The 13,887-nt window shown below is 37.1% G+C and overlaps 1 protein-coding gene across 2 annotated transcripts in view; it reads left to right on the top strand.

The window, feature by feature from the left end:
- TGFBRAP1 (transforming growth factor beta receptor associated protein 1) overlaps positions 1-13,887 on the top strand; it is a 38,869-nt gene that overhangs the window by 8,896 nt on the left and 16,086 nt on the right. For both annotated transcript variants that reach the window (XM_075136134.1, XM_075136142.1), the window contains exons 3-5: positions 2,435-2,629; positions 3,589-3,743; positions 9,560-9,642. In XM_075136134.1, the coding sequence (XP_074992235.1) occupies positions 2,435-2,629; positions 3,589-3,743; positions 9,560-9,642 (433 nt within the window). The remainder of the gene's footprint in view (positions 1-2,434; positions 2,630-3,588; positions 3,744-9,559; positions 9,643-13,887) is intronic.

The raw sequence follows: 13,887 nt of genomic DNA, 5'->3' as shown, positions 1-13,887 counted from the left end.
TGATAAAAAGCACACAGGTACTAAGCAGAATGACTCATAGGAGGTTATGCAGTGCCTTTTTCTCGTAGCTGATGACACTGCATAAAGCAGGGTAGTCAGCAGTAACCAGCATGTTCCCTTCTTGTTTTCACCCACTCGTAGTGTTCCTCATGCTGTCAACTTTCATGATAACTGAAAGTTTTCATACTCCTTTTTAAACAAGTAATAATAATAAGAAGAAAGAAGATTTTTTTTCAATTTTTACAGATATTTTCATTGAGAAGCTTCTTTTTAAAAACAAACAAACAAAATCTACACTCTATTGCACGAAGTCCTGAGTAACCTGATCTAAGTTGGTCCTGCTTTGAGTGTGGAGGGGCTGGACTGGATGTGCTTCAGAAACCCTTTCTGACTTAAATTATTCTATGATTCTATAAATTTCTAGATCTCTTGGTGCTGAAAACAGCGTAGCTGTTTTGGGTAACTCTTGTAACCTTTGGATAACGTATGCATTTTTAATACTGGCTTCATCTCAGTTTCATCAAACGCATTCCTGTACTACAAAAAGGTCATGGTTTCTGATTGTAGTTGTCATGTTTGTTGTTATCCTTATGTGAGAGCTGGATGAAGACAGAAAATGCATCATTCTACCACAGAAGTCCTAGCCATTGAGGGCAGAGGGATGTAGAGGGACATTGACTTGGAAAAGTACTGTGCATTGCTCTGCATACCCTTTCACTTCCATAGAGGATTTTTTAAAATTGCCTAAAAAAGAGCTTTAAGTCATATTAAAAAAAAAAGTTTTTAAAATCAGGTTTTTGTAATATTTTTTTGAGAATGTCAGAGAAATAGAAAATTCTAAGAATTAATATTTCAGATATAATTAGCCCTGAGTTTACTACTGATTAGTATGTATTTAACTCAAGTTTTCTCCCACTTTTTGAAATGGGATTATAGCACAAAGTAACAACTAGAAGGCATTAAAAATGGATAGTGCAGTCTGCCTGGCATAAAATTCCACTTCTGGTCCATAAGAATATCAAGATTTATAGAGGAAATCGGGAATTATATATTATGGCAAAAAAAAGTATTTTCTGTAAGGCGCTCTGATTGAAAAACTGATCATTATAGTGAAAAAGCAAATAGCATCAAGGGAGAGGGCTGATCATTTCAAAGCTGCTATAAAGGATCCAGAAGCTTAGTCTCTACACCAGTTTTGTAAAAATCTACAACCTTATGTTCTCCCTTTTTCACCACCACCCCCGCCCCCCCCCCCCAGGATGGTCCTCCAACCCAGCTACCCATACCTCATTATCCTCTGTTTAGAAGAGGTTTTGTAAATTGAATAACATAATCTTTTAATCTCCTCTGTCCTTTAGAGCTCAAACTTATTCTAGCAGTTGTCAAGTGGCTCATTCCTGCCAAAGAACAATTTTCATGGGCGCGTCTTTTTAATGGCATGAGAATACTGGTTTTAAGGGGTGTGCGTTCATGTTTAGAACAGAAGTTTACATAGTGCTTCAGTATGGCTCAGCTGGCAAAGGGTTACTGAACTAGGTCTGAAAAGTTTGACTGGAGTTTTTCTTCAATTAATATCTTAGGAAGAATTGGGGAATACCAAGTAGCATAAATAGAACCAGTGGCGTGTAGTCCAAAAGTAAGTCAGACTACTGTTAAGCTAGGAGAAGGAAGAAGGACAGAATAGACAGGAGGAAAATAGTGGCAAAGAAAAACACAAATTGAAGATTTAATATGGTTATTTTGAAGACAGCATAGAAGGTATCATTGGGATATTAAAAAAGTCTTTACTCTGTGCTTGGCTTTTGGGAAAATATGCTTCATACGCAGCCTCTGCATCTTTTTCAAATGATTGAAAACGCAGATGCCTCACAGGAAGTGACTCGTCCCAAGGAGCCGGACCCTCATTCTGTGAAAATTTTGCTGTAGCAAAAGTGAAGAAGTACAAGTAAATGATTGTCTGTCAACTAAAATCCTCTTTAGACATTTGACACTACAAGGAACAAATATGCCTGTATTGCCGGATAGGTCAGGTAGTCCAGGTCTGCGGCTCCTACTAAGGCAGTATTGTTTGAATGCTAGGTCTCGCTAAATAGTAGTGTTTTGAAATTAATTCAAACTACATGTCATAATTCTTATTAAAAATATCTGAAACTTCCTTGAATAATTGCTAGTTTGTTTCAGTATTGCGCTCTCTTCAGTTTTTGGTGTTATCTGTTTCTGTGGTGAAAGAGAAAGGAAAAAAAAATTTGAACTGAACTAACCAAGAGGTGTGTAAGGTCCAGGGAGGTGTGATGCACTGTCGTCACGCCACCTGATACTGCATCTGTTCTTCTGAGACTTTTTGTTTCTGTACCTTGGTACCCACGCTTCGTATTGGGAAAACAACAGTCTTCAACTAGCATGAGCCTCAGGCTTTGTTTTTCCCTTTTTGTAGGCATGTTTGCAACTGTAGACGGCATTTCACAGCGTGCCCCTGTGCACTGGTCAGAGAATGTGATTGGAGCAGCATTGTGCTTTCCTTACGTGGTTGCTCTCGATGATGAGTTCATTACAGTGCACAGCATGCTGGACCAGCAGCAAAAGCAAACACTGCCTTTTAAAGAAGGTCACATTCTACAGGACTTTGAAGGTATTAATTCTGGAACAACCTCTGCTGTGGGCACAGTCGCTTCAGTTTGTTTTTTAAACAATATCTAGCAAGCACGTTAACTGTTGAAACTTTTATTGCAAATGCTTTCCTGATTAGATTCCTGCAGACTATGATAAGAAAACTTTAGTCGTCCAAAATTCCATGCTTCAAACAAAATGTGTGCTTATTAAATGTGCTTTAATTGTCAAGTTAATTGTTGGGTAGGAGTCTGTGGGGTTAGAGCTTTTTCTTGTAACTTTAATATTGCTCCTTTGAAAGAAATAATTATGTAATGCTACGAGTCAATAATTGTGAGCTACAGGTATTTGTCCATTGGCTATCCTGCAAATTTCTAGCATCTTAAAAATTGTTCTTTTGTATTGCTTTCTAAAATAGCTGTGTAAGAGGCTTAAAAAGGGATATTTCATGAAGAATTGTTAAACAAAAAATACAAAAATTTATTTTGATCTATTCTTCAATTAAGAACTCCTAAGTGTGGAATACATTGCGTTGCTATTTTTTTCCAGGAGAGCTAAACACTCTAGCACTATGAACCATATGTGACTTGCTACCTTTGATGTACAGCTTACAATTTTCTAATGTAAGCCTATGGAAATATCTGGCAGTTAAAAGTCCCTATTCTCTGGAATCTGGGCAATAGTTTCAGTGGTGGCCTTTACAGCTTAGTTCGTTGTTAGAGATTATAGCCAGTTTCATTTACTCAGAGTGAAACAAAATCTGCTGTGAATAAATAAATCTACCGTTATCTTTGTATTTCTGAGGTGCAACTTACAGGTAAACAATACTATTTAGTAAATATGGTAACAACAAAGATGAATTTTGGAACTTTAACACTGTTTAGGTTCTTGTATCTCAAATAGTCAATCTTAAAGCTTATTTCTGAAATGTGTTTTTTCTGTAGAGAATGTAAACTGAATATGTCTGTTTGCTCTGTCCAGGAAAGGTGATTGTTGCTACTAATAAGGGTGTGTATATCTTGGTGCCGCTACCTTTGGAAAAACAGATTCAGGATCTTCTAGCTAGCCACAGAGTGGAAGAAGCCCTTGTTCTAGCAAAAGGAGCTCGAAGGAATATTCCAAAAGAGAAATTTCAGGTCTGTCCTTCCTTTAATTTTCATGAAAATATAAATTTCATGGTGGGGCCATGTATACCAATGGTCAAGTGACTGGAGAGGGTTGGGGAGGAATTTACATTGAAGAGAATTCTAATACCTTTTATGGTTTCAGCCTGAGGAAATAGACGTGCTGCTGAATTGGCTTGTGCTTGTAAGGGCTGTGATGTTGGCAGGATTGAATGCTGCTGTTCTGTTTGGTGTTGGTTTTTTTCAAGTGTGTAACCTGAAAAAGCTGAAAACAAAACAAACCCAAAAATTAGTGATAGAAAATCCACTGTGATGCTTCCTTAGTACTAGGTTAAGTTATTATTTGCTATTGCTGTTTAAAAAAGTAAACTTTATTTCAAATCAGAATTTCTAGGTTTTACTTTTTTATTGGAGATTCTCACCATATCCTAAACTCCCCAGTAGCTTCGAAGTTAAGTGATGGGAAATCTAAAGCAAATATGTCCTACTTCCAAACTCATACAAGTAGTACTTGTACTGGTGTGTAACTGAATATTTAAGATTTTTGTGTGGCAAAGTATCTTAGTAACTCTTTGATTAGAGTGTTGATTAGAGATTTGTATTCATTTCCTTCTACCTCTGGTTTATATTACAATGCATATTCTACTGTATTTGTTCCTATTTGTCATTTAGGGACTGAAACTTGGAAAAAGTAGCATGAAATCTCTACTCACCCTGTAGGTGAATGAATATTTGACTTGGTTTCTTTCCTTTTATAAAAGCAAAATTTGATCTGTAACCTGCTGAAAATCTGGTTGGTTTTTTTAATATACTTTGGAGAACTTTGTTGCCATTATAATATTATCTGTTGCATTACTTTCAGTTTGTTTAGGAAAATGTAAAGTTTGGAAACATGACTGGAAATTACAGAATTGCAGTGGTCCAAAATGATTCGGTCTCTCAGGATTTTTTTTTTTTTTTTTTAATTTCAAGAAGTTTCTAATTCCTTGTCATTTAAATTTTGGTCAATTAAATGAAAATTGTATCAGCTTTCATTTTGATCCTTAATTCCTCTGTTGAATGAACATCTGGGAGGCTGCTGGAAATAAAAAGCTTGGCCAGAAAAGTGTTTCCATCCTTTTGCTAAGGTACAACTATCTGGAAGTATTTGAAGCTGAAAAGTATTTAGGCAACCACAGAGTTCAGTTTCCAGCATGTTTTGCTTTTCATTTTCACTTCCAATTTTTCCTTTGCAATCTGTTTAAAGCAGCAAACTAAAATCCTGTTGTTGAGGACAGGATGTATGATCTAATCAATGATGTCTTCTATGTATGATGACCTCTAATTCTCCAATTATTTCTTTCTAGTTTATGTAGATTTAGTGTTGGAGATGTCTTTCTGTGTTTTGCCACAGGATGAACTGCAATTCATTATGTAAAATGTGATGTAGAATCTCATTCCTCCTAAGTTTTCTTGCATTTAGGATTTTTCTGTCTTTAGAATAAGTTACTTTCTGTTCACACGTGTCTTATGAGCACAATGTCTGTCTCCCTGAAATTGCTGTTTCCAAGAATATTGTAAGTTCTTTCTAACTTAACATGCTTTTAAGGGTGTTCAGTTACTTTGAGTCAATGTTACAGCTGAAAAACAGAAAACATATTACTTGCAAGCAAAATAGCCTGTTCTAGTTCTGTATTTGCAAACTGATATTAACCAGCTTACATTGATGGAGTCTCCCACTGACTCGTATTAAAATGACTCATCTTGGCTTGGTTGTTGAGACATTAGTCCAATTTTTCAGAGCTTCTCTGTAGTTGGAAATGTAACATGTTGAGCTTGCTTTCTAATGTGCCTCTGATACTTAATGCTGTCATTACAGGTTTGTTACAAGCACATCAGACTTTCTTGTACTGTAGTCTCGCATAATATAAATCTGATGGAGTTCAACCAAATTACATGCCTTACATATGTCTTTTGCAACATTTCTTTGGCATACTTTAATGATCACGTAGTCGCTCCTTTCTAACTCCTGTCTAAGAGATATCTTCAGATAATAGGTATTAGATAGATAGATAATAGGTATCTTCTAATAAGTATCTTTGGATATCTGTTTTGCAAGCTTTACTGATTCCTGAGTAGCTGACACTTTCAAGGCCTTATTTTGCCATTTTATACGAGCAGTGGGAAGGGATGCGTAGGTTTGGCATTAAGGCACTTGATCCAACCACTATAATTTATCCATGTAGAAGAGTGATAGTAGTTGTCTGGTACATGTAGTATAGTGCCCCGTCTTCCACATGCTGCTTTAATTTCTGCAGTTTGCAATGCCTGTTGCCATCTTACCTGTGACTTGAACTCAGTCGTGGCATTGTAGGACAGTTCTTGACAACGTGGTTTTTTTCCTACAGTTCAATACTGCATTGTCATTGCATGCATACACAGGTGCATTCTCTCTCTTTATATGAGCAATATTATATCAGCATAAAAAAAAATATATATATATGTGCTGGTAATGCAGATTGATAGTGGGATTGAAATAGTAAAGTACTGTACTCTCAGAATTATTTGTACAGCCAATATTTAGTTACTGGAAAGAAGCAGGTCATGCATTAGTAGCTCTAACTTCTTATTTAACCCGTGGTCTCTGCAGACTGCAAATTTATCTCTGCCATATTAGGTGAAAATTCCTTTGTCTTTGAGCATCAAGAATTACTGCTAGGTAAAAAATGCTAAGCAAAAGTGTTGCAAGGAAATGGCTTTGCTGGATATCATTTTTGGTAGAATACAAAGGCCTTTCTACCATGCTACCATGAAATGACTGAATACTACTTATTAATTTTTCAGGACAGCTGAAGTTTGCAGAAATCATGGTTGATGGTAGTGAAGACCTTGGTTAGATTGACACACATCTTGCATAGGTATCTCTCTTTTTTCCTTTTTTTTTTTTTCCTTCTTCTCATTTCTTTTTAGTTCCAAAAAAAACCATTAACTGCACCCAAACCTGGCCAAAAGCCGAAGTGACTTTCCAGGAAAAATCTTTCTGGCAATCTAGTTGGTAATTCTTGACCATTTTAGAAAGGATTTTTCTAGCAGTTGAGAGAATTAAGGCTTCACTATAGCTATCACAGTTTCAGCAGTCATCTTTCTTTTCTCTAGCACTTTTTCAGATAAGAATTAATGCAAATCTTATTTCATGTTTTTGTAGCTAGTTTTTTAATGTGAATTCAGTCAACAATATAGAATTTGCCTAAAGCACTTCAAGTCCTATGGTGGTTCTTCAAAAATGATAGGGGAATAAACAATGTGTTGAATTTTGACTGGGTGTAACTTAGTACCTTTTTAAAAGAAGCCTATTGCAGTGTTCTGGCAAACGAGTCTGGAAGAACTCAAGGTGATTTTTCTATCATAAATAAATGTTAACTGTATGCAGTTGGCATATAGGTCTAGCCCATTTTTAAAAACCTGTGAGAAAGAGAGAATATTGAATTTTCCACAGACAGTCTAGTCTGTTGCTTCCATAATCTTTACCACAGGAATCTTAATGTCTAGTGTTCATTTTGTCAGCTAAAAATCAACCTGACTACTCCCTATCCCATCACTGCATCTTTAAAAAGTACAGAAAGCAACTGTCTGTAGACATTCTACAGTTTTTTTGTTGCGTGGCTTTAAGGGACAAGTGAAGATATGTTAACATTTAAATGAAAGTGAATACCACTTAATCAGTTCAAATTTAAAACTGATTCTTTGGGCCTATACTTACACTATCAACGAGCTTTTTTCAACTTCTAGTTGAACTTCTAGTTGAAAAGATTGCTGTACAGACTAAGCTCTACAATTAAAGCAGTATTTTCAGTGTCTTAGATCAATTAAAACTTAATTCCAATATCCTAATTCTCTAAATATGTAAATATTAGTGGTCACTCCATTGCAAAGACTGAAAACAGACTTAAAAAAAAAACAACAACAAACCAAAAACAACAACTGATACTAGTAAGCAGGGTGAGAAATGTTTGTATTTCAACCCTCTCTGGAAATTCTGAGGCCAGATTTTGAAGTTTTTCTGGTGCCACAAGATGCAGATAGTTGCAGGTTGAAATCCTTTACCAGCATCCTTAAGAATGTGACCAGGTGGGTATTCATCAGTTCACAGATTACCATTTATTGATCTAATAACACAGTCGTAAATCCAAAATATTTTGAATATTTTGTGAATTAATCACCTGAGGTAGTTTTATTTTATTACTGTAATTAAATTCCCTTTTAGCTTTAATTAACTGTATTTTGAATTAGTACACTTGGATGTAAAGCATAGTAACATTAACTAATATAAAGATGTCATGAAGTATTGTTCATTTATTTTTATATTGTTAACATTTGTCTGAAAAGGTGTGCCAGATAGCATTTCCCTCTGTTTCCCCTTCTCTCCCCCACACCAGGGAGGCAAGAAAAGTCCCACAACCTTACAAATCAATAGGTTTTAATGGCTTGCTAATGATCAAGATTAAGTATTTCCTTAAAATAATCCATTAGTAAAGCATGCACAGACTAAATGGACTTAAGCCAAGCTTTTCTCTTGGTAAATCCATAATCTTTAATCAAGGTGAAAAATCACCAATTAGAGTATCAGTCTACCGTACTTGAGGCCTGACACTCTAGCAATTCCTGCCTTGCTAATGTATCGCAGTTTCTCTGGGTATTTTCATTGAAAATGGGAGTCTGTTATTAATAACAGCATTCGTGTACACTGTTAAACATTAGAAAGCTGTATATTCATGAGAAAGTTGAAGGGGAAAACTGAGGGCATGTGGATGTAGCTAGGTGTATTTGCAAAATACCAGTGTTGTCACAAATGGTGGTTGCTTTGCAGAGGACAGTTTAGGTTCCTTGCTTTCAGTAATTCTCTTTTGCCGTTGGAAATATTCCGGGCACGAGGGTTTCATTTAATCGCAAGGTAACTAATTGATCATTCAGATTAAATAAATACCTAGCATTTAAAGTAGTTTTGTGTTCTTTTTCTAGTGAACTTCTTGTAAACATTTTTCTGTCTAGGCATGACCTTAACAGTAAAACTTCATAACACATATCTTTTCGTATGGTTTACTTGTGGTCCTCTTTTTAACCATATTTTTATGTACATTGCGTAATGTACTGCATATTGGATAGGTTGAACTGCTTTGGAAGTGTTTTTATTTAAAAAAAAAAAAAAAACAGACACACAAAAAAACCCCAAACTGGTAGCAAGTCAGAAATATGGTCATCAGCTAGGGATGAGACTATGAGAATCACCAGCAAGGTTGCTGCAGAAGTGACGTGAGATGGGGAGAAAGCTGGCTGTGTGTGGTCAAGAGGGACCACCCTTGAGATTAAATCTTTTTTTGTGCCTGCTGGATCATGGGGAACTTCAAAGATGACCATTGGCTTTTACGTTTGCAAATACCACGAGCAAAAACTTGAGGCAAATCAGACTGATGTCGAATAAGTCATTATTTGAATAAGAAAACTCAAACTTGCTATTTGTAAGTCATTATTTGAATAAGAAAACTCGAACTTGCTATTTGTTGACTTTGCTTTTAGTAAGTACTCATCAACAGTGTTGTGTTCACACACTTTTGTGTAAGAAACTGAGTCTGGGCAGCAGATTCAGTATATTCAGGTACATACAATTTAAAATGTAGAGGATCAAGGCTTTATTTTGTAACTTGACAGGTCTGGTTGAAGATCATGTGTTCAGTGGTTTTGGCAGGTAGTTATTGCAGTAGTGACTAGCACGTTATTGCAGTAGTGACTAGCACTATGTGAATAACTCTTATGAATATAATAAACCTTTTTTCCCCACTTCTCTTTCATAGGTAATGTACAAACGAATCCTGCAGCAAGCAGGTTTTATACAGTTTGCACAGCTTCAGTTCCTTGAAGCAAAAGAACTCTTCAGGTAATTGTGTGACAAAAAATTTATTAATTTGTCTTCTTTAAATAAGGAGTTAGTGTTCTTGGTTTTAAAAACTTAGTTGCTTGAGTGGGTTTTTTTGATGCGGATGTGAGTTCACTGTGATAAAATGGTTTTGCTGGGGGTAAAAACAGAGTAACATTGAAACAACTTTATAACTGAAGAGTTAATGTAACTGATTTTTTTGGTAGGCTAACTTACAGTAGCATTAAGGCTGTAATCTTGTAATCAAGTGTTGTATGTGTGGAGATTTTTTTACTTTATGTCCATGAAGGTCAAGGCTTTATTGTTGAGCCTGTGCTGTAATTTACAGCATGAACATTGCCTGGTTCTTTTTTTTTTTTTTTTTTTTCCTTAAGAAAAAAAAAAAACCCTTTAACAAAAAGTTACAATTTAAATATTAGTTACAACTTAAATATTATTGACACAATTGCACTAATTTTTTTGAGGATGCTGATACTGAATTTGTTTTAACACTTGTTCTTTTAGGCCTTTTCCAGAAGACAGATTATTTGTTCTTGAAGTCTGTACTAACTTTCCCGATTTAGCTGTTTCAGCAGTCACTTGTTTACAAATTGACCTTGGTACTCCACTTTCATTCAAAAAATGCTGCTTGTTATCTTTATTTTACCTGATAATGTCATTTCTGCTAGCCATGCCTCATTCTGTGATGGGGCGCTGTCCAGAGTTAGTGTAATCCATGCTGACCGCATAAAATAACTCTCCTTGTTATCTGCTGAAATTCACTTTAAGTCACTTTAGAGTCTATGGAATAGGATTAAGGTTAGACAATTTTCTGTATATTGTAAGTGTGTACAGTATAGGAAAAAAGTTGTCCTTGGGTTTATGGAAATGCATCAAGGAAAGTAAAGCTTTGGGGAATGTTACTGCTGATGAGGGACTTCACCATTTTGCCTCCTGCTCACCAGCATAGTGGGAGACACTGGTCTTGAATGGGTACTGTACACTGAGTGAAGATTAGGGAATGACAAAAAAGGCCTGAACAGCATTTAGTGGCAATTTGTTTTGGCCGCAAACACTTTCTGTATCACCCTGTAATTTTTGGCATTAGTGAGCAACTTGCAATCTTCCTCCTCCCTGTAATCTTCCAAACACTAGACTGAATCACTGCTGTGTTGTGTATCTGAAGTAGAAGTACAAGCTGTACATAGTTAGGAATCCTTTACAAGGATCCAGCACAAGACAGACATCGATCTGTTGGGTCCAGAGGAGGGCCATGAAAATGATCAGGGGGATGGAACGCCTCTCCTATGAGGACAGGCTGAGAGAGTTGGGGTTTTTCAGCCTGGAGAAAAGAAGGCTTTGGGGAGACCTTATTGCAGCCTATCAGTACTTAAAGGGGGCTTATAAGAAAGAAGGGGACAGACTTTTTAGCAGGGCCTGTTGTGACAGGACAAGGGGTAGTGGTTTTAAACTAAAAGAGGGTAGATTCAGACTAGAAAGAAGAAGAAGGAAGAAATAAGGAAGAAATCTTTTACGATGAGGGTGGTGAAACACTGGAACAGGTTGCCCAGAGAGGTGGTAGATGCCCCATCCCTGGAAACATTCAAGGTCAGGTTGGATGGGGCTCTGAGCAACCTGATCTAGTTGAAGATGTCGCTGCCCATGGCAGGGGGATTGGACTGGATGACCTTTAAAGGTCCCTTCCAATCCAAACTATTCTATGATTCTAAAACATTCCCACAAAGCCCTTCCTTGTGGATTTCCAATGGACTTTTTTTCGGTTTTTTCAGTGTAGCCAGCTTTGGTAAAATAGTTAGTTGAGGTTGTACTGGCTATAAAGTGTCTTCATTGTCTAGGTGTGGTTAGATGGCCAGACTTCTATAGCTCTGCAGCCATCTTGACTATGGCTGACACTTCAACTTTTTTTCTATCACTTTATTCCACCCTGCCTGACAGTAATTCCCTGTGGGGTCTAATCTGGGGGCCCCATCTTGCTCGTAGTGGCCCAAGAATCTTTTAAAAGTAGTGAAGAGGGGGAAATGTATCCTGTGGGGAGCTCCAGCACCTTGTGGAAGGAGCTAAGATCAGTTATGCAGCCTCCATCCAACTAGCAGTCCATCTGACAAATGAACTTTAATGAACAGGATTGTGGGAGCTCCTCTATAGAAAGAAACATGCTTCACAAGAAAATGTGCTGTCCAGGCATGAATTTTGGAGCTGAGTCTGCATCCCAGGGTGTTCCCTTCCTCTAAAAGCTGCAACTCCAAACTGTTCATGAAGTCTGGTGGGGAGAGAAAGCAAAGATAAGTTTTCTGTGCTTTTCTTCTGGCCAGGCATACATAAGCTATTCATAGTATTTTGGGGACTCTGAAAAACTCCTTATGGAATCCAGGTTCCCCGATTTTCAGCCTTGGTGAACACACCCAGTTTGAGTAATATTTGTTTATGCCCCAATATACATTCAAACAATCTTGTTCATTTTAGACTTACTGATGCTCAGAGGAAAAATGGGAAAGATGATGGCAGTCTATGCAAACGCTTCCGCCCATCCCCATGGGCTCTGCAGGTGTTTCACACTAATGTTAGTCAGAAATAATTTCTGTCTTAAAATGCCAAAGGGAAACTTAATACCTATCTGAGAAAAGATGGATTTAGCAGCGAAACAGAGTGACAGCAGTACCTGCAAGAACTTGGTGTGACATGGGCCTACTTCTGGCCAAACATGAAGTGAGATTGTCTCACTCCTTATAAAATATCTGTCAGTTACAGGCTAGCAGGGGAAATTATTATATTGGACTAAAGGTCTCTTTTTCTTGCATCAATAATCCTTCTTGGATAACCTTGTAAAGATACTGTTCTATCTTATGCTTAACTTCATAGTTCTTAAATACTGAAACTTTTAAGACGAATACTTTCCTGCTAAGTTCCTTTTGGTTATGCTGATACTTCTGAATACTGAAGAAGATTGACAAAAAGGAAGGAAGTGGTAGCTTTATTGAAACTCAAGTAGTTCAACGAAGGGAGGAGAACTTTCTTCAACTGGATCCGTTAACCTTAAACTAAGTGAGCTGTCACAGTGAGGCTTCTGTTATAAGCAATAACAGAATTGTGATTGTGTTATATAGTTGTGATTTATATATTCTATTTTTGCTATTTCATATTGCTATCATTGCAGGCTCGCACGCAGTTAGACCAAACAGCAATGTTTAGCAGGCCGTTTGCTGAATTCCAGATGTCTTGCTGAGATGTTGGTAGCTGTCACAGTAAAACCATTTCTCTCCAGTATGTTTGGTTATGTCCTTTCACTGGTTAGATGCTGCTTACGATCAGACATGCTAGATGCTGGAACTTTTCTAAACTTTGTTGCTCTTTTAACAAATCAAAATGTTAACTCTTTTCACAGTGTTGTCTTGCCTGGGAAAGACTATAGAGAGACTTATAGCTGAAGTCTCACCTACACTGGAAAGGTTAAAAAATTGCTGGTACTTACACCTGGAGACATAAGAAGTAAGACTCGGTGTGAGATTTGCATCTTAAATGTGATTCAAGAATATAAGCTTCTATTACAACCAGTGGGATCTAGGCAAAACAGCTAAATCAAACAGAGGCTTCTTTGACATCTCTGATATCTGTAAATTTAAGGGTCTGAATTTAGAACTAAGTTTCCTGAAAACTTGCAGATTCTGCCTGTTGTGTTGTCTGTATATATGAAACCCAAAAAGACCTAATGCAGAATTATTCGAAGGGAAGTTGCCTCTTAATATTGACAGCTTGACTTGTCTTAAGAGCCCATTTTCTACTTTGTGATAAGTTGCTAGCTATATTTTGCCAAACCTGAGATGTTAGAAGCTGAAGATTCAACTGTGTTTTTCAAGAGAGATGAGGTCCTTTGTAGCTGCTCCTAAACTGTTTCCTCCAAATGTGGTGGAAAGAGCCACAAGATGTCCACAGATCCCAGGAGCCATAAGCCTTGAGATTAATGTCATGCAGGTGGGGTCATTGTTTAGTATTTGGTATTTTTCTGAAGAAGTTTGTTCTGGATGATACTGTGCTTTTAAGGAGGCTGCTTGATTGCTGATTACCGTTGCTGTGGGGAGAGCAAAACTGTACAACGTGACCTTGAGTCAGACCTGCTGAGAGAACCACTGGTGATTCACAGCCCAGGGTTTGGGCTAGGCTGAGTTGGAAGCTGGTTTTGATTCTCCTTTTGGAAACAGATGGTCATTAAGGCCAGAATCTGTGAAGTTGAGGTGAAGTAGCTGACTA

This window comes from Calonectris borealis, chromosome 1 (assembly GCF_964195595.1).
Source record: "Calonectris borealis chromosome 1, bCalBor7.hap1.2, whole genome shotgun sequence".
Taxonomy (NCBI): domain Eukaryota; kingdom Metazoa; phylum Chordata; class Aves; order Procellariiformes; family Procellariidae; genus Calonectris; species Calonectris borealis.
The sequence above is the reverse complement of the archived record's forward strand: the minus strand, read 5'-3'. Positions and strand labels throughout refer to the sequence as shown.